This window comes from Amphibalanus amphitrite, unplaced genomic scaffold, assembly GCF_019059575.1.
Source record: "Amphibalanus amphitrite isolate SeventyFive unplaced genomic scaffold, NRLGWU_Aamphi_draft 000407F_arrow, whole genome shotgun sequence".
NCBI classification, from domain to species: Eukaryota; Metazoa; Arthropoda; class Thecostraca; order Balanomorpha; family Balanidae; genus Amphibalanus; species Amphibalanus amphitrite.
Window position 1 is genome coordinate 486,881 of NW_024881901.1, and position 27,130 is coordinate 514,010.

At 53.0% G+C, this 27,130-nt stretch overlaps 3 protein-coding genes across 12 annotated transcripts; 2 read left to right on the forward strand and 1 right to left on the reverse strand.

Annotated features, from left to right (window-relative positions):
* The first annotated feature begins 1,504 nt into the window (after positions 1–1,504).
* LOC122390749 (uncharacterized protein K02A2.6-like) lies at positions 1,505–6,492 on the forward strand. The gene is made up of 2 exons (XM_043383980.1): positions 1,505–6,102; positions 6,190–6,492. The coding sequence occupies exon 1, from the start codon at positions 1,669–1,671 to the stop codon at positions 6,097–6,099; it is 4,431 nt and encodes a 1,476-aa protein (XP_043239915.1). The 5' UTR covers positions 1,505–1,668; the 3' UTR covers positions 6,100–6,102; positions 6,190–6,492.
* Positions 6,493–8,392: 1,900 nt separating this feature from the next.
* On the forward strand, positions 8,393–23,039 carry LOC122390750 (leucine-rich melanocyte differentiation-associated protein-like). 10 transcript variants are annotated; one of them, XM_043383986.1, is made up of 7 exons: positions 8,393–8,579; positions 9,102–9,334; positions 14,729–14,986; positions 17,687–17,820; positions 18,668–18,794; positions 21,324–21,459; positions 22,020–23,039. In XM_043383986.1, exons 3-7 carry the CDS (start codon positions 14,736–14,738, stop codon positions 22,158–22,160), a joined length of 789 nt encoding a protein of 262 aa, XP_043239921.1. In that variant the 5' UTR covers positions 8,393–8,579; positions 9,102–9,334; positions 14,729–14,735; the 3' UTR covers positions 22,161–23,039. The 10 variants fall into 10 exon arrangements, with proteins under 10 accessions (XP_043239921.1, XP_043239922.1, XP_043239924.1 ...); XM_043383989.1 differs by having other exon boundaries at positions 8,422–8,579; positions 14,759–14,986; XM_043383988.1 differs by lacking the exon at positions 8,393–8,579 and adding an exon at positions 8,674–8,856.
* LOC122390751 (WD repeat-containing protein 61-like) lies at positions 22,982–27,031 on the reverse strand. The gene is made up of 7 exons (XM_043383992.1): positions 26,727–27,031; positions 26,025–26,128; positions 25,444–25,637; positions 24,576–24,811; positions 23,983–24,170; positions 23,512–23,683; positions 22,982–23,300 (listed from the first exon to the last, which is right to left on the reverse strand). The coding sequence occupies exons 1-7, from the start codon at positions 26,727–26,729 to the stop codon at positions 23,211–23,213; spliced, it is 987 nt and encodes a 328-aa protein (XP_043239927.1). The 5' UTR covers positions 26,730–27,031; the 3' UTR covers positions 22,982–23,210.
* Between the last annotated feature and the right edge of the window lie 99 nt (positions 27,032–27,130).

The following is a 27,130-nucleotide window of genomic DNA, read 5'->3' on the forward strand; positions in this document are numbered from 1 at the left end:
GGTTCGAGACAGTGCTGCCAGATTTGGAGGATTTCCGCAAATCTGGAGGATTTTGAACTCTATTTGCGGACAAATTTCGCGTTTGGAGGATTTTTGATTCTGGAGGAAAATCTGGAGGATTTGTCACCCGATTAATATATTCAATTTCATGAAAAAATACAACGCGTTCAAGACTCAAAAGACATTTTCCTGCCCAGCTTCACCCTACCCGTTAGGATATATCACTGCCCTTTATCACCGTGAGACTGGAATGTCTCAGTCTGTAGCTATATCCACGAATATCATGGTGACTATTTGTTCCTATTTCGTGTACGATTGTACCATATGTTTTTGAAGGTACCGAACTACTGGCGGATCAAAGGGGGATATTTGGCGCAAATTCCCCCCCCCCCTCCTGCAGCGTCCAAAATCGAAGAAAATTTTCGTTTTTTTTTTTCAAGGATAAAACGAAAACTAAACAACTTTTATTATAAAAAAGCATCTTTTAAACTACACAGCAGTGCGAAAGGAATCGAAATCCGATGAGTTTTTAGAATTTGGAGAAACCTTTTCGGAGATATGCCCTCCCGCAGCGTCCAAGACCGCCTATCTGGATCCGCCAATGGGATTTGGAGGAATCTGGAGGATTTTTGTAACTGATCTGGAGGATTACAGCCTTCTCCATCTGGCAGCACTGGTTCGAGAGCAGTCGGCCGCCGGCCCGCGCGGAGCGCGGTTGTGGTAGTAGCGATCGGTGTTTGGCGCTCTAGGAGGTTTAACGCAATGCGGCTTTGGTTGTGAATAAAGAGCTCACGTTATAACATCCTGGCGACGAGGATCAGATCAAGGTGAAGCCTTGGAGCTGTGATTGCGAGTGATGGCGAAACGGGCCAGTGATCAGTGCGCGGTGGTCAGCGAGGGCGGACAGGCCACGGACGGTGAGGGCGCAAACGTTGCTTAGTACGAATGCTTAGTGCTTAGTATTGCTTAGTATTTTTATTTTCGCGCTGCTGCTGGTAGTGTGCCTGTCGCGCGGCGGCCGTTGTCCTGGCAGGGTTTCCCATGTGATCGCCGAAATTCGTGGCGGCCATGATGCCTCGGCAGTGTGGTGTGCGTGGCGCATGCGTCGGCGTCCTGCACGCTGATTGGTCGGCCGGGGGTGACGCGCAGCTGTGGTAGCGCGTGTGATTGGCCGATCGGTGCGGCGGAGAGGGCCTCAATGCGGTTTGAGGCGCCTGGTCCCCGAAGCGGGTAATTTCGGCGGGAAGCTGGCGCGCGGCCGGGCGGTGTGGGGCGAGTGCGCATGCGCGCGCGGTGACGTGCGTGTGACGTCACTACCACGTGACGCCCCCGTCGAGAAAAGCGCGGGAAACCGCAGCTGCAGCGCCAAGTACAGGCGCAGGGCGGCGCGGTGAGCGGTGACCGGTCGGCGTGAGCGGTGGCCGACCGGCGTGTGCGGTGACCGACCGGCGTGTGCGGTGACCGGCCGGTGTGAGCGGTGACCGGCCGGTGTGAGCGGTGACGCCCGGCTGCGGGCCGACCGGTGGAGCGGCTGCGGGCCGCCGGTGGAGCGGCTGCGGGCCGACGGTGGAGCGGCCGCGGGCCGACGGTGGAGCGGCTGCGGGCCGACGGTGGAGCGGCGGCGAGCCGACCGGAGAAACGACGTGCTGGTGAGAGGGCGGCGGCACGATGGATCCAACGGGGATGCAGATAGTGTCTGCGGTGCCGTACCGTCCAGGCACGGACTTTGAAAAGTGGCTCCGGGCATTGGAGCGGTATATGATCGCTGTTGACATTCAAGGGCCTGCGAGACGGTGTGCAGTCCTGTTGCACCTGGTGGGCCCGGACCTCGCCGATGTCAGCGATTCACTGCCTGAGGAGGACGCCGAGAGACAGGGAGAAGACGAGTTTGCTCGCCTGAAAAGGAAGCTAACACGGTATCTGGTGCCGAAGAATAATGTGGTGGCGGAAAGAGGAAAGTTTCAAGGGATGAAAATGGAGCAGGAAGAGAGTCTGGAGGAGTTCCTGGGCAGACTACGGACGCAAATCCTGCGCTGCGGCTACGAGCCGGCGCAGGTGGACCGTGAGTTGAGAGACCGATGCGTCCTGGGCAGCCGAGGTGAGCTACAGAGGAAGCTGGTCCGGGAGGCGGCGCTAAAGGGTGACGACCTCTCTCTGGAGGACGTCCGGCGGACGGCACGGGCGCACAGGGACGTGATGGATCTGACGACGCGGCTGTCAGGGGCGCCGGCGCCGGCCGAGACGGACGGGGAGGCAGTTCACCTGGTGCGACGCCCGCAGCGGACGGAGAGGGTCAGGCCGACCGAGCCCCCGGGGCCAGGCACGTGCTTCCGCTGTGGCGGCCGGGGCCACTGGCGGCGCCACTGTCCCAGCGCGCAGTCGCGGCAGGCCGGCGCGCGGCCCCGGCAGGACGGTGCGCAGCCGCGGCAGGACAGCGGGCAGCCACGGCAGGACAGCGGGCAGCCGCGGCAGGCCGGCGCGCGGCCATGGCGGGCCGGCGCGCCGCGCTGCTATCGGTGCGGAGAGCGTGGGCATCTGCAGCGTGACTGCGGCAAACAGCGAACTGGCGTGAAGCTGGTTCAGGACGGCGACCAGGCTGACTGGCAAGTCAGCGCCGTGCAGCCAGCCGCAGCTGAGTGGGCGACGGTCAGGGTGAACGGCCAGGAGTTCACCATGCTGATCGACACTGGCTCACCGGTGACGATAATCAGCGCGGAGACTCACATCCCCGGTCTGACGCTGCGGCCGAGTGAGCTGCACCTCACGTCATTCACCGGCCAGCAAATCCGTCTGCGAGGCGAGGCCGACGTCAACGTGGAGACGGACGGCCGAGCGACACGGCTGCGACTCGTCGTGTCCGACATGGGCTCTCACCGACCTCTCATGGGACGAGAGTGGATCAAGGCGCTGAGGACGGCGTCGGGTCTGGAGACGCTGAACGTGTGCCCGGTGGCGACTCAGCCGACGCTGAAGGAGGTGATGGACAAACACCGTGAGGTGTTCAAAGAAGAACTGGGCAGAATCCCGGTGAAGGTGGCGCTCAGACTGAAGGAAGGCGCCAAACCGGTCTATCGACGCGCCAGACCGGTGCCGTTTGCGCTACAGCAAGATATCGAGCGGGAGCTCGACAAGTGGCTGGATCAAGGGATCGCCGAGAAGGTGCCTCCTGGACACTTCTCCGGATGGGGTACGCCGCTCGTACCCATCCCCAAGAAGGACGGCGTGCGGCTGTGCGCGGACTATCGGATCACGGTGAACCCGCAGCTGCAGCCTCTGAAGTATCCGATGCGCACGCCGGAGGAGCTATTCGCCAGCATACGAGGGAAAAAGTTCTGCAAGCTGGACTGCAGGAACGCCTATCTCCAGTGTGAGCTGGACGAAGAGAGCCGAGAGATGACCACCGTGACCACACACCGTGGTGCGATGCGGATGAACCGTCTCCCGTACGGGATCAGCACCTGTGGAGCGCAGTTCCAGGCGATCATGGACCAGGTGCTGGATGGTCTTCCAGGAGTCGTCTGTTACCTGGACGACGTGCTGATCGGCGCCGACAGTGACCGTGAGCTGATGGACAGGCTGGACCGGGTGCTGGAGCGGCTGAAGGACAACGGCGTCCGCCTCAAGAAAGAGAAGTGCCAGTTCGGAGTCCGAGAAGTGGTGTATCTCGGTTGGCGACTGTCTGAGGCGGGTCTGCGCCCGGTGCAAGAGAAGACGGCGGCCGTCACAGCAGCACCTGACCCTCGGAACGTGCAGGAGCTGCGATCTCTGATCGGGTCAGTCAGCTATTATCAGCGGCTGCTGCCCAACCTGTCTACCGTGCTAGCGCCGCTCTACGCGCTACTGAAGACGGGCGTCAAATGGGCATGGACGGCGGAGTGCGCCGCGGCAGTGCGCCGTGTGAAGGACATGCTGTCCACGGCGCCGGTCCTGATGCGGTACGACCCCGTGCTGCCGCTGCGGCTCGTCACGGACGCCAGTGCGACAGGAGTCGGAGCGGCTCTGATGCAAGTGACGCCCGAGGGGCTCGAGAGGCCGGTACAGTACGCCTCCCGAACGCTCACTCCGACGGAGAGGAAGTACGCCCAAGTGGAGAGGGAAGCCGCAGCCGTCTCGTTCGGAGTGCGGCGGTTCCACCAGTTCCTGTTTGGTCGGCCGTTCACCCTGGTGGTCGACAACAGGACGCTCTCCAGGATCCTAAACCCGGACCGTGAGCTGCCATCTCTGGCGGCGGCTCGCATGCAAAGGTATGCGCTGCAGCTCGCGGCGTATCAGTACAAGATCGAGCTGCGCCGGACGGAGGACATGAGGCTGGCGGACACGATGTCCCGTCTGTCGGTGCCGGACGAGGCGGAGAACCGGCTGTCGGCAGAAGAGGAGGCGGCGTACGGCGGAGGCGGCGTAATGTTCATCGCCGAGCAGGGGCCGTGTCTGACCGCGCAGCAGATAGCAGTGGCCACGCGCCGAGACCCGGCGCTCGCCCGCGCTCTGGCGGCGGTGCGATCGGGCTGGCCGGCGGTGGTGGACCCGGACCTGGCTCCCTTCAAGAATCGCCGAGAGGAGCTGACGACTGAGGCCGACTGTCTGCTCTGGGGCGGCCGAGTCGTCATCCCGAGCAGCCTGCGCGACACCGTCAAGCGGGAGCTGCATGAGGGTCACTTCGGCTGCACTCGCATGAAGCAGCTGGCGAGGCGCTTTGTGTGGTGGCCGGGACTCGATGCTGAGCTGGAGGCGCTGGCTCGCGGGTGTCAGGCGTGCGTCTCAAAGCGAGCTGAGCCGCCGCAGGCGACACGGCACCCGTGGGAGCCGACGGACGGCCCGTGGCAGCGGGTGCATGCCGATTTTGCCGGACCTCTGAAGGGCACCTGGTTCCTGGTGATGGTGGATAGTTTCTCCAAGTGGGCTGAAATGATCCCAATGAAGACGACCACGTCCGAGCGGACCGTAGCGGTGATGAGGACGGTTTTTGCTCGTCTCGGACTACCACTGGTGCTGGTAACGGACAATGGCCCACAGTTCACGAGCCAGGAATTCGCCCAGTTCGCCAGCTCTAACGGGATCCGACATGTCAGAGTGGCGCCCCATCACCCATCGTCTAATGGGATGGCGGAGCGAGCGGTCGGCTCGCTAAAAAACTCACTGAAGGCGACTCTGGCAGCAGACGACAGCGGAGGCATGGAACTGGCGCTCGCCCGAGTTCTGATGGCGTACAGAGTGACGCCCCACGCCGCGACCGCACGGACTCCCGCTGAGATGCTGTTCGGGCGGAACCTCCGCACTCGTATGAACCTCATGGTCCCGAGCGCCGAGACAGCTCTGCAGGCGGCTCGGGACCGGCAGCGTGAGACGGCCGGCGGACGGAGCAGGGAATTCGCCGTGGGAGCTACAGTGTGGGCCCGCTCGTATGACGGTCGTCAGAAGTGGGTCCGCGGCACGGTGGTCGCCCGCCCCGGTCCCGTGTCGTATGAAGTGGACGTGGGACACGTGATCTGGTCGCGCCACGTTGACCAGCTGTTGGCGGCGGCGGCGGACCCAGGGAACAGCGCCGGCGGTAACGTCAGAGCGACGACCGGCGGTGACGTCAGAGCGACGACCGGCGGTGACGTCAGAGCGACGACCGGCGGTGACGTCAGAGCGACGACCGGCGGTGACGTCAGAGCGACGACCGGCGGTGACCGGGCTGGTGGCGCCGGCGGCAGCGCCGGGCGCCCTGTCGGAGACGATCGCGCCAATGGCCTCGGTGACGGCAGCCGCGCCGGCGTCGCCGGTCAGGCCTGTGACCGGGGAGCAGTCGGCCTCGGCCGTGCCGGTGATCTCGGCGGCGGCGGGGATGCCGGTGACCCCGGTGGCTACGGCCGTGCTGGTGACCCCGGCGGCGGCGGTAGTGCCGGTGACCTCAGCGGCGGCGGTGATGCCGTCAGCAGCGGCGGTAGTGCCGGTGACCTCGGCGGCGGCGGTGATACCGGTGACCTCAGCGGCTACAGTCACACCGGCGGTGGCGGTGACGGCGGCGGCAGGGGCGGCGGGGACACTGAGGGCCCCTCGCAACGCCGTTCCGCTCGGCGCCGGAGGTGCCCGAGGCGACTGATCGCCGAGGTTTAAAATGTGTTTGTTTCCACGTTCCGACGCGTAATGTGTTTGTTTCCACGTTCCGACGCGTAATGTGTTTGTTTCCACGTTCCGACGCGTAATGTGTTTGTTTCCACGTTCCGGTTTAAAATGTGTTCCGTTTTAAGGGCGGCAGGTCAAAGTGAATGTGTTCCGTTTTAAGGGCGGCAGGGTGTGGTGTCGCGAGCTGCTCCCCCCCTGCCCCGGGGCCTGGCGACGCCAGTTGCTCCCCCCTGCCCGGGGGCCTGGCGACGCCATTGGCGGCGCCGGCGCGCAGACGCGGGGTTCGAGAGCAGTCGGCCGCCGGCCCGCGCGGAGCGCGGTTGTGGTAGTAGCGATCGGTGTTTGGCGCTCTAGGAGGTTTAACGCAATGCGGCTTTGGTTGTGAATAAAGAGCTCACGTTATAACACTTGACGCCATGTATAAAGTGTACGACGGCATTCTCTCAGAGCGTTTTAACTTATGGTTTAAACCGGATGTAGAGCAGGCGGGGGCGCAGGCGGGAAGAGGCTGCCAAGAGCAGCTTCTGACCCTTCGCCTTTTGATCGACATCGCAAGAAAATCCAAACAAACCTTGTATATTGTGTTCGTAGACTACCGCACCGCTTACGATAAGGTGAACAGACAGTTGCTGGTCGATAAACTTGCAGCGGCCGGTTGCGGTCTCAGATATCTTCGAGCAATCACACAGACTCTTAACCAGACCATAAACATGATAGGGGATGATAGTTTCCGAGCCACTACGGGTGTTAGACAGGGTGGTCTGACTAGCTGCTCCCTGTTCACGTTTTATATTAACGATTCGATCAGAAAATTGAAAGAGCTGGGTCCCGATGGATTCTTAGGAAACCTCCACTCTCTGCTACTGATGGATGACACTGTAATTTTTGCGACCTCCCGCTGCAACATGCTACGTAAATTAGACATTCTCATCAGCACTTGTAACGAGCTGAACATGCAGCTACATCCAGATAAGTCCAAATTCATGACGGTACACACTAGAGACACAGAGCCACTCGTGGTTCACAACATTGCCATCCAGCATACCAAATCATACGTGTACCTCGGCTCTCCGATTTCGAACGCCTCGATTCACAAACAGGTCAGCGAGCAGATGGAGCTAAAGCAGTGTCAGGTTAGGAAGTTCCGCAGTTTTCTCCGGAAGAACAATGAGGCCCCGTTCACCGTAAAGAAGGCCGTGTGGGACAGCGCTCTTAACGCCAGCATTCTGTACAGCTGCGAGACGTGGATGACGGACTCCCTTAAGCCGGTGGATCAGATGTACCAGCACACGCTGAAGGATCTGGTCGGGGTACGGTATCAGACCCCGTCTGATCTGATTTATGTCGAGACCGGCATCCCACCTCTCTCTGCTAGGGTAGGCCAGATGCAGCGAAACTTTCTGATGAAGCTCCAAGCCAGCACACACTTTGAGGGTAGCCCTGTGCAGAAGGCCATCGAGCTCGCGCGCGTGCATGCCTGCCCCATGGGCCAGTATATTGAGAAGCTTCTGGGCTCCCCGCACCTGAGCTCACCCGTGGCCGCTCTATCCGAGGTGAAGGCGCGCATCAGGGGTGCGACAAACTCCAGAGCAGTCGCGTACAAATCGATAAATCCCTCACTAGATGCGCAAATTATCTACCAAACAAAAACGTCTTCACACTCGCACACATTCGAACCACACCGGCTGGCGTTCTCTCGCCTCAGGCTGGGCTCACACCGCCTCCGGGTCGAGACGGGGAGATGGTCTCACACGCCGAGAGACCTACGCCTATGTTCGTGTGGTCCGTTCGTACAGGATGAGGATCATGTCATACGACAATGTAGGCTGACACGCAACGTCTCAAGCTTTAACGAGGCCGATTCCCTCCCCGACGTTCTATCAATGTGCACGAATGTTAATGCCCCGAAACTCTGTTACGACGTCCTTAGAGCCTTCAAGTAGTGTCCGCCGTTTGCCGAACGTTTCGTCTGTACTCATCGATTGCCGATTGCGCGTTATATGTTGCTTACAAATATCTAGGCCCGGAGTCGAGATGGTTCCGACTTCCGAGGTCCCACGGGCGGTTAGCCCGCGCCGCGCCGAATCGCTAGAGATCATTGATGGACTGAGGGTTGTTTTTAATGTATTTTATCCTGTCTTGCTTGCATCGTTTTAATGTGCCATGTTCGCGTTTGTGTCTCTCCCCCCCCCCCCCGATACCCAAGGTCAATAAACGAATGAATGAATGAATGGATAAAAAAATCGATTTTATGGCAGTAGCCCCATGCAAAGTGAAGTGGGTTTTGTGACGATAAAATCCAAGCCGCGTGAAACTATTTGAGTAAGATTGCGCCACTTTAGTCTCAATATAAGGAAATATTGCGTGAATAGTTTTACGAGTTTCACGTTAATTTTGCGCAATTTTTATCACTTTTCAGTGTTTAAGTTGTCAATTATTTCATTCAATTTCAATTTGTATTAGGTACCGAGGTAAGCTGTAGATCATTTGCTTGATTTTCAAGGCTCATAGTGTTGAACACAATATAGAACCTAGAACCTTTAAAACCAATAATAAATCAGATGGGAAGGTAGCAACGAATATATTGTAATGTTATAAATCTTTCGACTATTGTGGCATGTAAATCTACAACAAGTAGTGTCTAAATTGAGATGCTGATGGCACACATCAGTGACGTCAGAACTCATGCTACGACCAGGCTGGAAAAAATACACGCTGTGCTGTGCAGAGTGTTCGGCGTAGTGGCGGGTATGTGCCAAAAATTTAAGTGCTTGTCCAGCATAACTTCATATGCACCAAATTCAGCGCATGCTGGCCGCTGAATTTTTCATTGTGCGCCTGCGGCCTCACGTCAATGGCATGACAACTGGTCCGAGTCATTATTTAAGCCACTCTTCGGGAGCACGCTGCCACTCCCCATCCCTGGGGAGGACCAAGAGGACGCCATTTCGGTGCACAAGATGACAGTGGGCCACTGGGGCTGCTCGTTCCAGTGCGTGCACCGAATCCGGAATTGGCCGTCTCCCCTCCACGGCGTGCTAGCAGTGCCCAGACAAGCGGTGCCCCGCGGTGCTCTGCACTGTGTACCGAAAAGAGGCTGATGTGCTGAAACACGTGCTGCTACGCTGCCCGGCCCTCGCTGACGCCTGCTAACGCTGACGCCTGCTAGCCTCGAACACACCGCTCCGCAGATTTCTGTGGCCAGGAAACTTCCGACCTTTTCACGGTACGACTCTACAATGTGCTGCACATATTGTGGCATTGTTTTTTTCCATGGAAACATCAACTTGTTCGGATGCTCAAACATGGGAGAGCGTCCAAGACCCCAGAACACTGTCTGGATGATATAGGTCATCCATGATATAGGTATAGAGGATTCTTCATGGCTCCGAGTGGAAGATAAGGATATTTTTTCCAAGCGGGTTACTGAAGAACCGAGCGACGAAGGAGGGAGCGAGGTTTTTCTGAAACACGCGAAGAAAAGATATCCGATCTTCCACGAGTGAGTCATGAGGAATCATATATCTTTCTACGTTGAGGTTTATTATTATTATAATTCAACATTATTATTATATTTTAAATGTTCTCATCTATGGAAAAATAGATTTAGAGTACTTTGTTTTAATATTTCATAAGTTTCACACACAAACAACCGTTAAAAAATGGTTCGATTATTGACCCATCATCACTTGAACTCTTGATTTTTAGCTATGAACCCTCGAGACCTTATCTTTGCATCTCAGTGGAGTGCGAGATAGAAATATTCCTGCACTGTAGACCCAATGGCAAATAACCCTCAACTAGAAAGATAGCCGGACTCGGAGTGGGACTCGCCCGGAGTCGTGGTAACGAGCCAGAAGTTGTTCAAGCTGCTTCAACTCCAACTCCAGGAATGTGCATTGGAATATGAGCCGTAGCTACTAGCTTGCCCGTGATAGTGGTAATAGCTCAAACGCGTGCCGGACGTAAATAATTATTTTAACGTATATTTTGCGTTGGTTTGATTTGGCATTGATAAAATAAGAATGCGACCTTACCTCATAATTTGGTCCCAGTCCTAGAGACCAAGTGTAATTTGGCCCCTTCGAACCGAGCAACTTTTCTCCGCATCGAAGCTTCTGGCCTTCGATTTGTGGTCTCGGCTCAAGCAGGGTGCCGTTATTCCCATTGAAGCGACGGGGCAGCTAAAAAAAAAAAAAGAACAATAGCAAATCGTTCTAGTCTCTGACTCTCTATCTCAGATGAGCAGACTTTACCCTCAGGTCGTCATCGTCACCAATAGTTTGGATATCGGTCTTTCGCCTCGCCTTCTTTTTTTTTTTGCCGGTCTTCGAATGTCGTTTCATGCGCCGATGTCCTCACATGACCCGTTGATGTTGTCACCAGAACATATGCGAAAATGCTTAGGGAAGAACCGTGTAAAACGCCCAGGGTAGGTAAAACGCTCATCCCCTTATTTATGACACAATTGTTTCCTTCCTTTTATAAACATCACAGGTGAAACATGGTGCTGTGCCCTGTGGAGGCAAAATGCTGATGAAGTTTGGTGGGCGCCATTATCATTGGGCTGATTTTATTGCCAAAAACATGATTTTACGAGATTCCTTAAAAATATCTGTCATAAAACGACATTAATTCGCTGTTCAGTTGTCACTTTGATCTGAGATGCTTCGGTAAGCAAGACTAGTTCATTGTCTTCCAAAGGTAGTGCGAAATGACTGTTCCATGTTTGCTGCTTTATCAGATATGTCGCCACACAGAGGCAGCGCAAAACGCCCCGGCACCTGGTTTCTAAAACGCCCGCCCATACCATTTTTACATGTAAAAATGTCTTACATTCCAAAAGTGGCATTCGCAATGCATTGCGATGCATTGTTGCTGTCGCGTAAAGAGGTGACAAAAATATTGGAAACGGTGTTTTTTTTTTTGCAATGGGTCAGTTTATTGAGCGAGATAGGTAACTTTGCTTGTAAATGCTGAAGTATCGTTTGTTTTCGAAACGGTACTCCATCTAACTATATTTTCCGAAGGCCATGCTACTGACCTTAATACGATTCTACTTACATACCTAAACAGTAGAATAGTACGGTTAAAAACGAAGTATTAGGTAAATGCAATATTAAATGCAATATTAAACGCAGGTAAGTCATATGTAAACTGTGTGTAACCTCAGCAAAACACTTAGATTTATTAAACAGTACACAGTATATGCCGCCGCGCCGGTCCCGTAGCTCAGTCGGTAGAGCGTTGGACTCCGCGTGGTGAGAGCACGCGTTCCCGGTTACATCAGTACGGGTATGAAGCGCGACGGGCGCTTGACGTTTATGGGCCTCCTGACAGGTATGGTTGCGGTAGATGGCAGGCCATAGCCAGGCGAAGTCAGTGAGGGGACCGGCCGTGCGCGGCTATGTGCGCACGTTAAAATTTGGACTCCAGATTCTGCCATAGAACCGGCATTGCGCGATCGGAGGGTAGAGGGCAGGGTCAACGCAACAAGCTTCGTTTAACGTGGGCTCTGTCCTTGTGAATCCTTCCATTCAATAGGTTCGGACTAATGTATTAAAAAAATATTTGTGCAAACGAAAGTCATCAACAGGTGACAGCCAAAGTGGGGCGTTTTACAATACCTGTAATGTACAAAAAAGGCCCCGTTTGCAGAGGTCTTGCAAAAGCTCATTCTTGCCGGAATGCAACATCCGAGTGCCTTGCGCATTATTTTGCTCAATAGTCGAAAGATAAGACCTAAAATACCTGATGACGCATGGTGAAATAACCAGTGTAGCGGTGACACACAGTGTTAAGGGGGCGTTTTGGACGGTTCTCCCCTATAGAATGCTGAAATTTTAGCGGGCTCGTACAACCCGTGCGGCATTCAGCTCAGAAACGCAGAGGAAGCAGTGCATCAATTTATCCCTCTTTACCGGCGTGGTTACAAGTAACCCAGGATTGCGCCCATAGGCCATGTCAGTGCATTGACAGCTGTCGGTGTCGGAGACAGAGACCCCGACTCCGATTAATGTCAATGACTCTTTTTTGTATCACCCCTAATAAGCGTTTTTTATGATATCATAATCTATATTTTTCACGCATCAGCTTGGTACGCCGTACGCCACCTTTCTGCGTCTGCAACCTTTCTGTATGCAGCCCTCCCCTCCATTGGTCCGAGCTAGCATCCAATCGGTGTCGGCGACTGTGCGACGGTTACATAACCGGTGGCTAGTTCCAGGCCCCAGCCCCGTCCCGCTCCTCTGTCCGGTCCGCTCCAGCCGCCGCACTATGGTTGGAAACGGCCTCACGGATGGCCGGGGGTCAACGCGAAAAAATGTTTTGCCCATAACTTGTTAATGCGTAGACCGACTGCGATGAAACTTTGCATAGGTATACCAGTGTCTTTCGTGCATCATACAGTAACTCAGAAATGACGAGGTCACGTCACGTCACGCGTGTGTGACGTCATCATTGCAAGTATGTTATAAGTCGCCTATGTCTTTCGTTATGTTATCGATATCGCGAGGCATTTTGAACATGTTTTGAATACTGCTTTTACTGAATGGATATTGTTGTTATGCTTTAGGGCGAGAAATATCAACGTAGTGACGCACAGTGTCTTACTATTGGTCATAAAGGGTCAAAAATTTGGAGAAAGAGTATTTATGATTTTTTTAGATTGGGCAAAAAAGTAAGAAATAAAATGACGATCAAATGACAAAACATGCGTCAGATTAACCCGGTAGTTGCTGGGGTATTTCCCCATCCGCCGTTTGCCGGGGGGGGGGGGGCGTTCAACGCCCCCAGCCGATAACTCGCGAACAAATAGGCGCAGCGAAACGCACGAGGCGCGGCAAACGAAAGAAGAACGCGACGAGACGATTCACATGAATACTTTAAAGTTGAATTTCGAGGTCACAGGTCGGGTCAAGGTCAGGTCAAACACTTGAAATCGGGCTTTCAGTAGCATGGACTTTAGAACCTCGCAATCGGTGCCTCGCGTTTCGCGTTTCGATTACATCGTCATCAGTTGGTCCTAAATAAATTCAGTCATCAGTTGGTCCTAAACAATCTGTCACAGCTGTCACAACTGTCACAACCCTTCATATAAGTGCTAAAAGAGTGTCAGATCAATGTAGGGGTCAGTCAAACATAGGCCACTGGCCAGGGTCAAAGTCAGGTCAATCAGGTAAGCACATAACCCCGAAAATTAAAACTGGTACCTATTCGCAGCCCATGCATGACACATGTTTTATGGGTACTTTTGGGCGTAGAACACGATGGTGACATTCATTTTATCATACGAGTACGTGGCTGGTTGAAAAAAGATCAATTTCAGAAATGCATGCATCATGGTCGTGAAGTACCTAACCACGAGAAATTGCCAACATTCAGTTCAAGATTTTGGAAAATGTAGAACGATGATCAAAAACCATAGATAGCCATTTGATTTGCCATGGTATTGGCAGTGTAATGGCGTTTACAGCATGTCTGTATGTCTGCTCTGTCGGTGGATATCCATATCCATACTCCAGGATATCCATACACGTTTGCACGATATCCATACTCCAGGTGCAGGGGCGAGCAGTTACTTCTTACGAGGGGTGCGGAGTCGAAGTCAGAGTCGGAGTCAGAGTCGGAGTCGGAGTCAGAGTCGCCCAGAGTCGTGGCAACGAGCCAGGAGTCGGAGTCGGGGTCGGTCAGGAGCCCGCAGTGGAAGTCGGAGTCGGTCCGAATCGGAACAGCTCCATCACGACTCCGAAACACTGGCAGGGGTCCGGAGTCGGAGACAGAGTTGGCTGGAGTCATGGCAACGAGTCAGGAGTCGGAGTCGTAGTCGGAGTCGGATTTGGCGCCACCACGACTCCGCAACCCTGCTTCTTACCATCATTTATAAGGATAAGCGATTGCAAGACTGACGAGCCGACCTGGTGCTAACGAAGCGACGGGTAGGTACGCCTCGGGAGATGAAGCTTCACGGACGATTTTGCGCACAAGTGCGCAGTCTGCTTTTACGTTCCCCTTACGCAGAATTGAACAGAGATTTATTCTGCCAAAAAGCTCAATGGAGGTCGATGGAGAACTTTTTGTATGTCCAATGAAACATAAACGTAATTTTGCAAATATTGCTGTGGTGACACTGCAAACAGAATGCAATGCCGTTCCTGATTTTGAACACGCATGGGAAAAAGAGTCACTCCACTCGATAGCCAACATAACAAGGATTATTTTGATACATAATAATCCAGTTTTACAACGTCATGGAGGTACTCCACATGCTATCACCAGCGCGGTTGTTTAAACCTTTGACGGCGCACCAAAAAAGCCACTATCAGAAACTCCCGATTCCACGTACAATAATGGAGACTAAATGTGCAACTAAATAAATTTTTTTGCCCTATTCAAAACATTTCATCAATTTCCAACAGAATGACACCCCAAATATACATATATTCCGAAATTGCCCACGGCCATCCGTGAGGCCGTTTCCAACCATAGTGCGCCGGTCCAGTCGCCGCCGGGACCTTGGTGGCGCTGGAGCGGGCACGGCGGCAGCACCGCGCCGGCCGCCGCCGTCGGCCTCCCTGTGTGCGCCCCTGACCGCCGCCGCCATGCTGACCGCCGAGGACAGTGTTTACATGTTGGCGGCCGCCGGTGCCAGCGCCACTGTGCTGCAGCTGCCGTCGCTGCGAGCCGATCCGCCGGAGGAAGCCGTGCCCCGGGGCAGAGAGATGGGTGACGCCGCCGAGTTTCGCCACGAGCCGGCGCAGGGCGCCGACCAGAAGGCGCTCAGCCTGGCCTACCGGGATCTGCGCGACGTATCAAATTACGTGGCCGACCAGCATGGCGCCACCATCAATTACCTGGACCTCAGTCACAACAAGATCAGGTGAGTCCTGCTGCCCCCTTATCTAACAGTTATAACACGTCATGATACCAGTCTTCAGAGGTCCATATGACGGCAATTACAACGTGGTTATATTGTCGTTCCCGAGCTCAATGGTTTGTTTAACTTTTCAGATGAATGATGCTGCGTATTTGGTCAACAGTTTGACTTTGAAGAGAACCATAAGCTTGTGCATAGGTCCATTAGTTCGATAACGGGTATGCCATTACCCAGGGGCGGATCCAGAAAATCTCCAAGGAGGGGCCATTAGAAACCAGGAGGCCCCCCCCCCATAATCCCACCTGTTGGAGGCCCCATCTTCCCACTTGTTGGCCCCCCCAAAAAAACTGCGTCTATTGAGCTTATCTAGCTGTTCAGGCAACATCTCAACATCTGTGCAGGCTTGGAGGCCCTCTGTGCAGGTTAGGAGGCCCTGTAAAAGTGGTCATCTCTGTGAGTATAAGAGACCTCCAAGTTATGAAAAGCTTTACCAATCTTCTAACAAAGAAGTCTTCTCAGCTAGTCTTCTAAGAAATAACTAAGTGGGTAGGTTAAAAAAAAACTCATCGGATTTCGGCCACTTTATTTTCAGGAGGCCCCCTTTTCAGCTTTTTAACTTTTTAACTTTTTATTTTATTTTTGAAAAAAATCGGCCAAGGGGGGGGGGGCCATGGCCCCCATGCCCCCCCCTTGTATCCGCGCCTGCCATTACCGTATTCTGTGCATAGGTGTCTTCTCCCTGTAGCCGCCGTCGGCCATACATTAGCATATTTTATCATAGCAAACGCTGCGTGGCTTGCGCTCGATCCTACCTCACGGCCCGGCACATGATTGGGACATTGGGAGATCAATCAAACCAAGGGGCATGTTGTGAAATCTGCCATTACGCCTGAGGCGGAGGGGAGAGCCCAACGCCAGCTTGTTTGTGTCCGTCGGGCAGAACCTTTTCGAGAAGTCGTTTGGATGCGTCGCCTGGAAGCCGTTTGGTGTTATCAATAGCCTCATCACATATCGACGTCCCCTTAGGGTTGTTGTTCCCATGATCTGCCTCATTAACAGATTCCTTCAGTTTGTAGGGAGTAGAAAGCTGAGCGACAGCCGATCCCCATCTCCGTATTGGCTCCCCCCCCCCCCCCCCCAGTCCCATATCGCTGCAGTTGACCTGTAGTGCAATGACGACATGGCTGATGTGCCGCGTGCTCTCTCTCCTCACCTCTCCTCTTCTCTGGTACGCCGTTTTGCAGCAATCCCCTGCGTCGTGTGACCTCTACCGGTTTACGAGGTTAGGTGTCCGCGCCGCACCGTTGCTGGCGTTTTGAACCCACCTGCATTGAAAACTGAGAGGAAAGTCATGTCGGCGAGTGTATGCGACAGGGCTAGCTCTCCGACAGCAGTCGTTTCTTAATGGCTATGAGTGCGACTGTTATCTTGCACTCATCTAATCCGGACGGACATTGGCGCCCTAGGGGATGGGTTTCGAATAAACCGAAGCGGCCCACATTCCTGGTGTGGATGGTTTTAGTGGAGGCCGAAGTCGGGTCCCCGGAGGCCGGAGCTGGGTTCCCGGAGGCCGGGACTGGGTGGGATTAGGTGAGTCACGGGGGGGGGGGCTGGATAAGGCTTCTGTAGCTCGACTAATGTGAGAGTTCTGGCACCGCTTGACAGCACAGTCTTGATGGTTCGGTCATTTTCCGCCTGTTACGCTGATGTTACGGTGCCAGTGGGCCTGGCCATGAATACGTCTTGGATGCATTCTTTTTCCTTCTTTAACTTAAATAACGACCTAAGTTTGACACTTTACCTCCGACAGTGCAGAAACGCGCTGAAATGCATTGTTTAACTCCCTCTGACCTCTCCCACCGAAACATATGGGCTGGATCCGCCATTGTGTTTCAATGATTACCCGGCTTGACATCGCTGCGACACCGGTCCAGCCGGTTTCAGCCCCGCTGCGGATGGCATTTGATATCGCTCACCAATGCCACCTTACATACACCCACTGAATGTATTTCGGAACCATCCTGCTTATGCAGTATTAGGTACTGTGCCAAAGAAGAGTGTACAGTTTCTATCCTTGCCCTACACATTTGATTCCTATTTTAAATGTTTCTGGTATCCTAAATGCTTCCAGTATTGTGATTGTGAATGTATCCTATATTCTGTATCTGTATCTGTATCTGTATTTTCGAAAGTACATCCAGTCCATATGTATACACTGGTTTTTCATGACTCGAGTCACATTGGGCTGATGGTAGGTTCACACAATCGCAACCAAGCTTCCCATCCACTCTGACCCTAATCCACCATCACTCGACAACAGATCTGTTGCCTCCAGGCTCCAGTACCCACTAAATGGCCACGAAGGCGTCTTTTGAAGGCTCCGATGCGACAGATGGTAACAGAGGCAGGGAGTCGGTTAAACGCGTCGGCCGTTCGGTAAAAGAAGCGGCGCCTTCCGTACTCAGTCTTGATGTACGGAAGGCGTATTCTACAAATACTAAGAACGTTTTCCGCAGACGCAGTCTGAAAATCAGAGACATGCGGTTCACAAAGACAGATCGGCATCGAGCGCCCATTTGTATGTACATAGGACCGCGTGCCATTCGCTCGGCACAGCCCGTACCCGGGGCGGATGTTATTCGGATAAACACTCGGTCGAGTATCGGCTGTCGTCTTACATCGTGTCTGTCGCTCTGTTTGCAGTAATCTGCAGTTTCTGGTGCGGTTCGAGCGCCTGGCCACACTGGTACTGGACCACAACCGTCTGATTTCGCATAGCCTGCCGCCTCCAATGCCGCATCTCACCACGCTCTGGATCAACCACAACAAGATCAAGGGTCAGTCTGATACGGGGCTCTGTGACGCGCGATAGGGGGTCGACAAATGTCACGAACGAATGCTACCTGCAGTCTGACTGAGGAGAAAGTGAGGCTGGAGGTTGTGGTATAGTGTTGATAGCATGTCTTTCTTTTCTTTTCTGAGCGATAGCTTTGTGTTTACGTATCTGCTTCCTATCGCGTTCCACGTGGACGTTGTTTAAACAAAAGCTTTAGGTTTCGCCGGTCCCGTAGCTCAGTTGGTTAGAGCGTTGGACTCCGCGTGGTGAGAGCACGCGTTCCCGGTTATAACAGTCCGGGTTCGAAGCGCGACGGGCGCTCGACATTTATGGGCCTCCTGACAGGTATGGTTGCGGTTGGTGGCAGGCCGTAGCCAGGCGAAGTCAGCGAGGGGACCGGCCGTGCGCGGCTTTGTGCGCACGTTAAACTTTGGACTCTAAATTCTGCCATAGAATCGGAATTGCGCGATCGGAGGGTAGAGGGCAGGGTCATCGCAACAAGCTTCGCTTAGCGGTGGTTCTGTCCTTGTGAATCCTTCCCATCAAAAGGTTCGGACAAAATTTATAAAAAAAGGTTGATTGTCTTCGTTTGTAAGTAGGACGCAGGCCACAAAAGTACCAGACACACAAAGCTAATTCAATGGCCACTGGCCAGGGAGAACCACTTTAAACAAGCACATGATAGTTGAACATTGTCTTCCTACCAGGCACCTGAGAACTGAACAGCTATTTGTCTGCGTAAATGTTTGAGTTAAACTGTCGTTTATCATCGCCTGGCTAGCGACACTCCCACGTGGTCATTTAGTGCGGCACCGACTGACATTACCTCCCCTTTTCCCTGACCGCAGATCTACAGCCGTTCCTGCGGGCGCTGCGCTACAACTGCCCGAACATCCGGCACCTGAGTATGATCGGCAACCCGAGCGTACCGTCGCTGGTGGGCGGATCGTCGCGGGGTGACCTCTATCGGTACAGGTCAGTGATCGCCGTACCCAAAGGCCCAGCCTTACCTCGTGTGATAAGTGATGAGCAGATGAGCAATAGCGGCGCCGACTGTTGTGGAGTGGCGGGGGGGGGGGGGGCGGCTTTTTATAGTGGAAGGACGGCTATTATGTGTGGACGGCTATTTGTCGCGAGTGTGTAGTTTCCTTTTGTATTTTTTCACAAACTTCCTGCTCAGTGTAGCTATATTTAAACAGCTGGACTGGTTTCCATTCCACGCAAACACACCTGCACACTGCACACGCTGAAGGTAAGTTAACCTTTTAGGGATTCGCTGTCCTTGACTAGTCCGTGTCTGCGTTCGCTCGGCGCAGCAGTCGCCTGCCGATGCGTGCCGCGCTGTGTTTACGTGCGCCTGCGGGTGGCCGCGACTGCAGCAGAATTTACTAGCCATTTAGCCGGACCTGAGCCTGTTGTTTGACCTTGTGGCTGACAGTAGTCAACGAGTACCCCGCTTGAAGCATACCAATACGTCCGTCCCCGACTCCGAATTACGCAACGACGGAACAGTCGCCCCACCCGGCCTTGCTGACCCCAGGTGTTGGGTTTAACCTCGCTCTGTGCTGAGGCTTCTCCGCGGTATTCTTATTGCTGTGTGCGCGCTGTCAGCTCGTAGGTACCGGCGACCCTTTGCGCGGCATTCGCATCACCTGACCGGCCTTCACTTGCTCTGTCAGTCTTCTGGATGATCGCTCAACCGGTTTTATGAGACAAAAAAAAAAAATGGTCCTAGCCCGGCGCCTGACAGGTTTGTAAAGAATGATCATTGGTTAGATTCCTAGCCCTTTCTCGGATAATGATTTATTTATTAGTTAAGTTAGTTCGCTCAGAGACCTCTTGCACCAAACTACCTAGCTAGGTAAAATCGGAAAACCGGTTACAGAATAAGCTAATCTAACGGTGGTAAATTTGTTTGCAATAGCCCACTACATAGTCCTACATGTGCTTGCTAAATTTTGCACACAAATTGTTACATTTGAGACTTGGACTGGGTATACGATGCAAAATAATCCAAGCATTGGTGCAAGAGGATTTTGGTGCAAGAGGCCTCAGCACTGTTAACCCGCGAGTTGCTGGGGGGGGGGGGGGGGGCGTTAAACGCCCCCACTTTTTTCGCCGGGCCATAGCATAAAAGCGCCGCAGGCGCGCCAAATTTTGGGTACCTGTAGGGAATTGATTGAAGGTTATTGTGACAAAGTTTAAAAAAAAATCGGTCGGAAAATTTTTGAGATATCGAGTTTTAAGTGACGTCATGATTTCTGAGTTTTCGACCAAAAACGGTATATGTTCAAAAAATCATATAAAATCACAGAATAGACATACAGACATGCCGTAAACGCCATTAGACTGCCAATACCATGATCAATCAAATGGCTATCTTCGATTATTGATTATCGTTCCGCATTTTCCATAATCTTGAACTGAATCTTGGCAATTTTTCGTGACTACTTCACGACCATGATACATGCATTTCTTAAATTCAACTTTTTGAGCCAAACACGTACACATATGATAAAATGAATGTCACCATCGTGTTCTACGCCCCAAATTACCTATAAAACATGTGTCACAGGTTGCGAATATCAGTTTTGATTTTCGGGGATATGTGCCTACCCGTTTGACCTGACCTTGACCCTGACCTATGCTTGACTGACCCCTACATGGAGCTGACACTCTTGTAGGCCTTATATGATGGATTGTGCACCGTTTTGACAGAGTTTGTGACGAGAGGCGCCCATTGCGAAGTCCTGAAGTCCATGCTACTGAAAGCCCGATTTCAGGTGTTTGACCTGACCTTGACCCGACCTGTGACCTCACAATTCAACTTTTAAGTACTCATCTGAAGCGTCTCGTCGCGCTCCTTCGTTTGCCGCCTCGTGCGTTTCGCTGCGCCTATTGGTTCTCGAGTTATCGGCTGGGGGCGTTTAACGCCCCCCCCCCCCCCAGCAAATGGTGGGTGGCGAAATACCCCAGCAACTGCCGGGTTAAGCATTCAAGATATGCCGTTTTTTAACGGGTTTATATATTTATCATCGTGGTAGATTGTTTCGTGCCCAACGTGGATAATGCTGTCCTTACCCAACACGCTTCCTGATAACAGGTGGTAACAGGTGGCAACAGGTCACTGATAACAGGTGGCGGCATGTCCCAGTGGTACGACTCTCCGTTTTGATGTTTTACACGGAGGTGGCCTCATTTTTGTGTCCGGATAATAGTGCTACCGTGTCTCTTTTTGGTAAAATACAGGCGTGCTGTTGTTCCCGATGCCTGCGATTTTACAAGCGTTTGCGTGTTTCACGTATGCTCAATGCACATGACAGCTAGCCCAACTATTTGAACTATTATGAACTATACATACTCAAGGCTGTTTCGGTGACCGGCTGCCTGTTATACCCATCATAGAGAGTCCTTGCTAGCACATCAGAGTACAGCGTTTTCGCTGTCTGCGTTCTGGCGCAGGAAATCTTCAGTCGGTCTGACCGATGACGGTGCGTTCGGCAGGATCATGGTGCTGACGTACTTCCCGCGGCTGGCCAGCCTGGACCAGCAGCGCGTCGAGGCCTGGGAGCGACCCGACTCGGACACGCTGTGGGCCAAGGTCACCTCCCCGGAAAACTGGCGCGAGGTGCAGCGGAAGGTGAGAGAAGCAGACCACCGCAGGATGTGGATACCGCGCTCTCCCGCCCACAGGCTCGGTCTAATTGCCGTTAGGTAACGCAGCGCCTCAGAGTAACCAATGGCTTTCGGCTTTCACCAAAGACGGGTAATTGTCATGGGCTGTTGGACGCCATAATTATCTCACATGGAGTGCCCGCGGGGCTTGGAGGGGTTGGTGGCTCCACCTGCCGTCTAAATGTGACGTCCGATTACCCGGTGCTGGTAATCAGCGTTTCCACTGTTCACTAAGACGTTCGCGGAGACTGGGCTGGTGTATGGTTAGAAGTCTTTGTGGGCCTAGCAGATCAGCTGCCGTAATCTTTTATCTAACCGAGTCTACGCCTTCCGTGTGATGAGTGGTCACACATTACATCAGATACCACTCACCTCCATGATCCCACCTGCGGCTCCGTAAGTATCTATCCATGTCATTTTGGTTGGTGCCTCGGCCGCACCCACACTCATCACAAAGACATAAACCATTGCTTGTCAAACCTGGAGCAGTCCCTCACCTCCCCTGTGACCCTCGTGTCCCCGCAGGTATCCGTGACCGCCTCGGACGTGGCGGACAAGGTCTCCAGCACCGTCGGCCAGGGCTTCGACCGGGTGGCCACTTGGTGGGAGTCGCAGCGGACCGAGCGCGACACGCGGCAGCACGTGCCGCGAAACGTGATGGTGTGAGACGGGACGTGATTCAGCGGACGTCGTCTGAAACGGCATGTGACCGAGCGCCCTAGGCCTGAGACATCCCGAGGCAGCCCTCCCATGCGAGGCTCCCTGCAGCCGAGTACCACGACTAAGCTGCTTCTATCAGGCTGAGACTCCTGCCGGCATCTGATCGAGATGTTCTCCCTCCGTCCCGAATGACTCTCGTCCAGTCAGAGTGAATTACGGACGTTGCCAGTGTCCGTTTCGACCGGCCTGCGCCACGACGAAGGCTGTACAAAAGCGCGCCTTCGTAATGTGTTACGAGCGTATGTCAATGCGGAGTTGGAAACTCCTTAAAGCAAGCAGCTCTTGCAGTCTGATGTGCTGTCGTGCGTGAAGGTCTGACAAAGGACCCCCGTGGATCAAATGGTGGATAAATGGGTATATCTCGTGCGTCAGTGCGTGCCTTGAATCCGTGCTGCCATCTGTGCTGTGTGATGTCTTGATCTTGATATATCTTAGCCGAGAACCTATTGTCCCATATTGAGCGTGTGTAATCTAATTGCAATATCTGTATGTCAGTCATGTATATTTGCCTCCTAGCGCTTATGGTGTATTTTATATCCCCTGAAGTACTTACTGGTGTCATATCCTTGCATGCTAACATTAGTGTATAGGCTCGCATTTCATCCCAGTTTATCTATTGAGTAGTGTATTGTGATTGTGTATGTGATGGGCTGAACTGGTCTAAGTCCGATAGTAGTCCGTGTCAGAGTAGCTAGTTATCATATATATCGAGTATGGCAGTGCCTTTTGCGTACTAACAATCAGCTACTGCGTCTTCCACATTCCAGTCAGCCAGTGATCATGTTTATCCCGTCGGCCGTTCACAATACAAACATAATAACAACACGTCGCGGTTTCACTGGCTCCGCCGCCCTGGCGCGGGGCTGGCGCGCCCCTGGTGGCGGTAGAAAGGTCACAGCCGGCCGGCCGGTGTTCCGGAGCCCCCGACCGGTCACCGGCGGGGACGGGAGGACGGCGCGGCGGAGTGTAGGTCCGTGCCTCCGGAGACGGGCGGACTCAGGGCGGACAGCTGTAGACGTGGACGCTGCGGTCGTCCGAGACGGAGACGATGCGCTCCGAGGCGGGGCTGTACCGGGAGCACCACACCTGGCGGGGCCGGGGTGGACCGTCAAACGGTGGCGGGCGGTCACAGGGGACTGCGGGCGAGCAGCGAGAGGGGGAGGTAGTCATTTCATTCGGCACAAACACATTCACATACACTTGATCACATGTCACCCATAACTATCCTCTGCAGTTGAGCGGTACAGTCACTATTCCAGGATTATCTCATCCATATCATCCCTATATAACCACTGACCTGGTCCGAGTGCTCCTGGAATGTGTGCAAACAGTTCTTGCTGGCCGTCTCCCACACCTTGACCGTGCTGTCGGCGCTGCTAGACACAAAGTGTTTGTGGTCGTCGGCGAAATGCACCGACAACACCCACGACGAGTGGCCAGACAGCGCGCCCGCCAGCGCAGCGTTGTTCCTGTGGAAAAGGGAGGTGTTAATGGGAAAATGAAGCTATCCCATGGACGCGACAATTGCTAAAAATAACTGGTAGAAGAGACAATCGTCAGACCGAACGAAAACACGATGAATATTGAATGAATATTGTAGTTATGTCGCTACTTGGCGACCACAGGTCGATGCAAGTAGGCTGTTACGTTCACGAAACAAAATATCTATCGTAAATTACCCACCACATAATGTACCAAGACCCCTTCCTCCCCCCGACGCCGACGGAAAACTCACTAAACACTTAATACCACACCGCTTCACACTTACACGTCATACATCTTGATGTGACCGTCATCAGATGCTGTGAGGAGCAGTTTGGAGTCGGGTGAGAACGCCAGTGACCGGATAGGCATAGCGTGTCCCTCGAGCGTGTGCAGTCGTCGGCCCGTCTCGATGTCGAAGATGTTGATGATGCCGTCAATGGCGCCACTGGCTAGGTACTTGCCGTCGGGGCTCTGCGGCCAGGGGAAGAGAGTGATTGACCTTGTGGACCAGTTAAGGCGCTGATAACGAAATAAAACAATCGATGCCCGTACGATGTGACCGTGCTCTAAGCTTATTAAGTAGGTCGTAGCATGACTCATGCTATCTACGACCGTAACCGTATTGCTAAGATAGGTGAGTCTATTTTGGGTGCTTAGCCGTAACTTTCCGTAATAAACCGAAAGATCAGTATTGTGTATGTAAAACACCCACTTTATGTGTAACCAATCGCCAAATATTGCACAAGAACAGCAAGCTGCAGCTGAGCAGCGTCTAAAGCAGTATCATTGGTGAAATAATACGACTTCTATATCATCTGAAAGTCGCATACCACTCGTCCTGGCAGCTAACGGCTCCGCAGCCCGCGCATCACTCACGTAGGCTATGCTGAATGCGAACTTTCCGCGAGTGTCGAAGCTCTGGTCCTGTTTGCCCGACTCGACGCCGTAAACCACAATCTTGCCCTGGTGGGAGCCGGTGGCCACCATTTTCGAGTCGGGCGAGAAGCAGACCGACCACGACTCGACCGGACCGGCGTCGATCGTTTTCAGCAGACCGCCGGTGCCGAGGTCCCACAGCCGAATGGTCGAGTCCAGGGAGCTGGACGCGGCCACTGGACGGACGCAGAACAGAGGTGTTAAGTTACATTGGTGATATTCAACGATACCGGCACAGCGAGCTTTTTTTTTTCCCTCACGTTTATTGATCGGAACACCCATCCATCAGCACACATCAACCCAGCAGCACGGTAGCAGCTCACACTCGAGCATGCTACACACATTCTAAACATCACCAGGCACTCTCCCATAGCAGACATCTGTCACCCCCGTGATCCGTCAATAAATTTAGCGTCCGGCGCACCGCTCGCTGCCTGTCGCCAGTGTGTTTACTACCTATTCACGAGCCAGGCGGCGCCACGACGCCCCACGACGGCGGCCCCCGGCCCGGCGGACCGGCAGAGGACGGCGAGGCACAGCGAGCTTCGTCGTCGCTAAGTATGATACAAGTATGATACGTAAAATATAGTGCAAGCTCATTCATGGCGCCTGCTACAATTTCGTTAAATGGTGAAACTAAATGCATTAGCTTCTACGTTCCCTGAACGAAGTACCAACAGAACCGAGAAATACCTACAGAAGTGTGCAAACAACCATTCAACCACAGATAATCATAGCCACGCTTAACCCCTGCTCTGCCATGACCCAACCCAGCAGCCTAGCCTCCGCATTCGTCGCGAGCTCTCACCGTTGCCATCAGCGGCGATATCCACGGAGACGACGCCGAGGGCATGACCTTCGAGCGTGTGCCGCAGGGCCAGCTGGCCCTCGTTCCACTCCCACACCTTGACCGTGTCGTCCAGCGACCCGGTCAGGATGTAGTCGGCAGGCAGGAGGCGGGGTTTGGGCGCCGGCGGTGCGTCACCATCCGCTGCTGTCTCCCTGGACAAGACAGTAGGAGGTAAAACATGAGTGGTGATGGTAGCTTTTGAACTGACAGTTTGAGAAGCATGATAGACTGATATTGTGTCTGTGGACATTTGGCTGAACTTCACAGTAACTAGAAGATGCTGATTTCATAAATATCAGCTGGGCTGTGGGCGAATGGCTTTCTTATTCTAAAATACTAAATGTGATTTGCCAAGCTCTGAAAAGATCATATGAAATAAAATAGAAAGGTAATTAACCAGTCTCATTTATTTCCACTTACAAAGATGAGACAATCTCAACAACAAATATTCAAGAGGAATCAAACAGTTGTACAAATCAACTTCTTCAGAAACAGGAGGCATTTCAGGGCTGAATGACTTAGCTTTGAAATGGACTCACTCTGCTGGTGGCTGCTCATCTGCTGGCTTGGGCTTGTAGCGTCCCCAGGCACAGCTCCAGATGCAGTCATCATGAGCATTCTCCTTTTTGTATTGCAGGGAATACTGAAAACCAAACACACTTCAGTTGATTTTGGATGTTGACCACAGCACTCATCAGTAACACACTACACACTACACTACAACACACTGTACACTGCAAGTGCAGGTAAATCATATGCAAATTGTGTGTGACCTGAGCAAAACACTTACCCCGCATTCAATGTCTCCCTGACGACAAATATTCTACGTCGTCTGGCCAATCCCGTTAAAGATCAGTGGAGACTCGGCTGAGGTTATGGAACATGACTGGCCAGACGATATAGAATCTTCATCATCTGAGAGACATCAAACGCGGTGTCAATTTATTACAGGTTCTTCCAATGTTGATGTTTGGTTGATATGATATCTGGCTGCATTGTAATACAATGGATGATGGTGAGTAATGAGACACCAAGTGTAAACTAATGCATTCCTAGGAAAAAGGGTAGGGGTTTAAGTGGCAAAACTTGTAGATCTTGTTTATAAAATGAAAGCTAGTGTCAGCCCCACCGGCGTCCCCCTGAAGTGCAGCAGCAGAGGTAGGTAGTTATGATGGTCACACACTGATGCCACTTAGGAGGCAATAATTTTTTGCCATGTGTCCAAATGTTAAATAACTCACCATATCTTAAAAAAAGGACTTCAGCCTCAAATGGAAGCAGGAAAATCGAAAAATGTACCTATCTCAGATCACGCTTCTTGTTCTAGCTTCTAGTTTCAGCTAGGCAGGCATCAGCTCATGTTTTGCCGTTACTAAAAAAAGTGAATGCCTCCTTATATTTCACTAAGTAAATAACACAAGTGATAACACTAGACAAACTAATAAAATATCATAAATTGAAATTGAAATCACTATGCATGAAACGAAAACACGCGAGGGGGGCTGTTGTTGTTGTTGTTGAAGAGTTAGGGCGCGCAGCAGGCGAGGGGGGCGGCCAGGCGCGGCTTTCTCCAAGAGCGCCAGTTTCAGCACGCAGCTCCGGCAATGCGCCTGATTTGAAAACAATCACTTGTGCCATATGAAGT

What these genes read in the sequence shown, in the direction of transcription:
- LOC122390750 (XM_043383981.1), top strand. Translation starts at nt 12,247, where the DNA reads ATGCAGCCCTCCCCTCCATTGGTCCGAGCTAGCATCCAATCGGTGTCG. An exon ending in TCTGTCCGGTCCGCTCCAGC is followed by an intron (nt 12,376 to 14,597) that starts CGCCGCACTATG and finishes CCAACCATAGTG; the next exon opens with CGCCGGTCCAGTCGCCGCCG. An exon ending in GGCGCGAGGTGCAGCGGAAG is followed by an intron (nt 21,460 to 22,019) that starts GTGAGAGAAGCA and finishes GTGTCCCCGCAG; the next exon opens with GTATCCGTGACCGCCTCGGA.
- LOC122390751 (XM_043383992.1), bottom strand. An exon ending in CACATCAAGATGTATGACGT is followed by an intron (nt 23,684 to 23,982) that starts GTAAGTGTGAAG and finishes CCTTTTCCACAG; the next exon opens with GAACAACGCTGCGCTGGCGG. An exon ending in TCCAGGAGCACTCGGACCAG is followed by an intron (nt 23,301 to 23,511) that starts GTCAGTGGTTAT and finishes CGGCCCCGCCAG; the next exon opens with GTGTGGTGCTCCCGGTACAG.
- LOC122390749 (XM_043383980.1), top strand. Translation starts at nt 1,669, where the DNA reads ATGGATCCAACGGGGATGCAGATAGTGTCTGCGGTGCCGTACCGTCCA.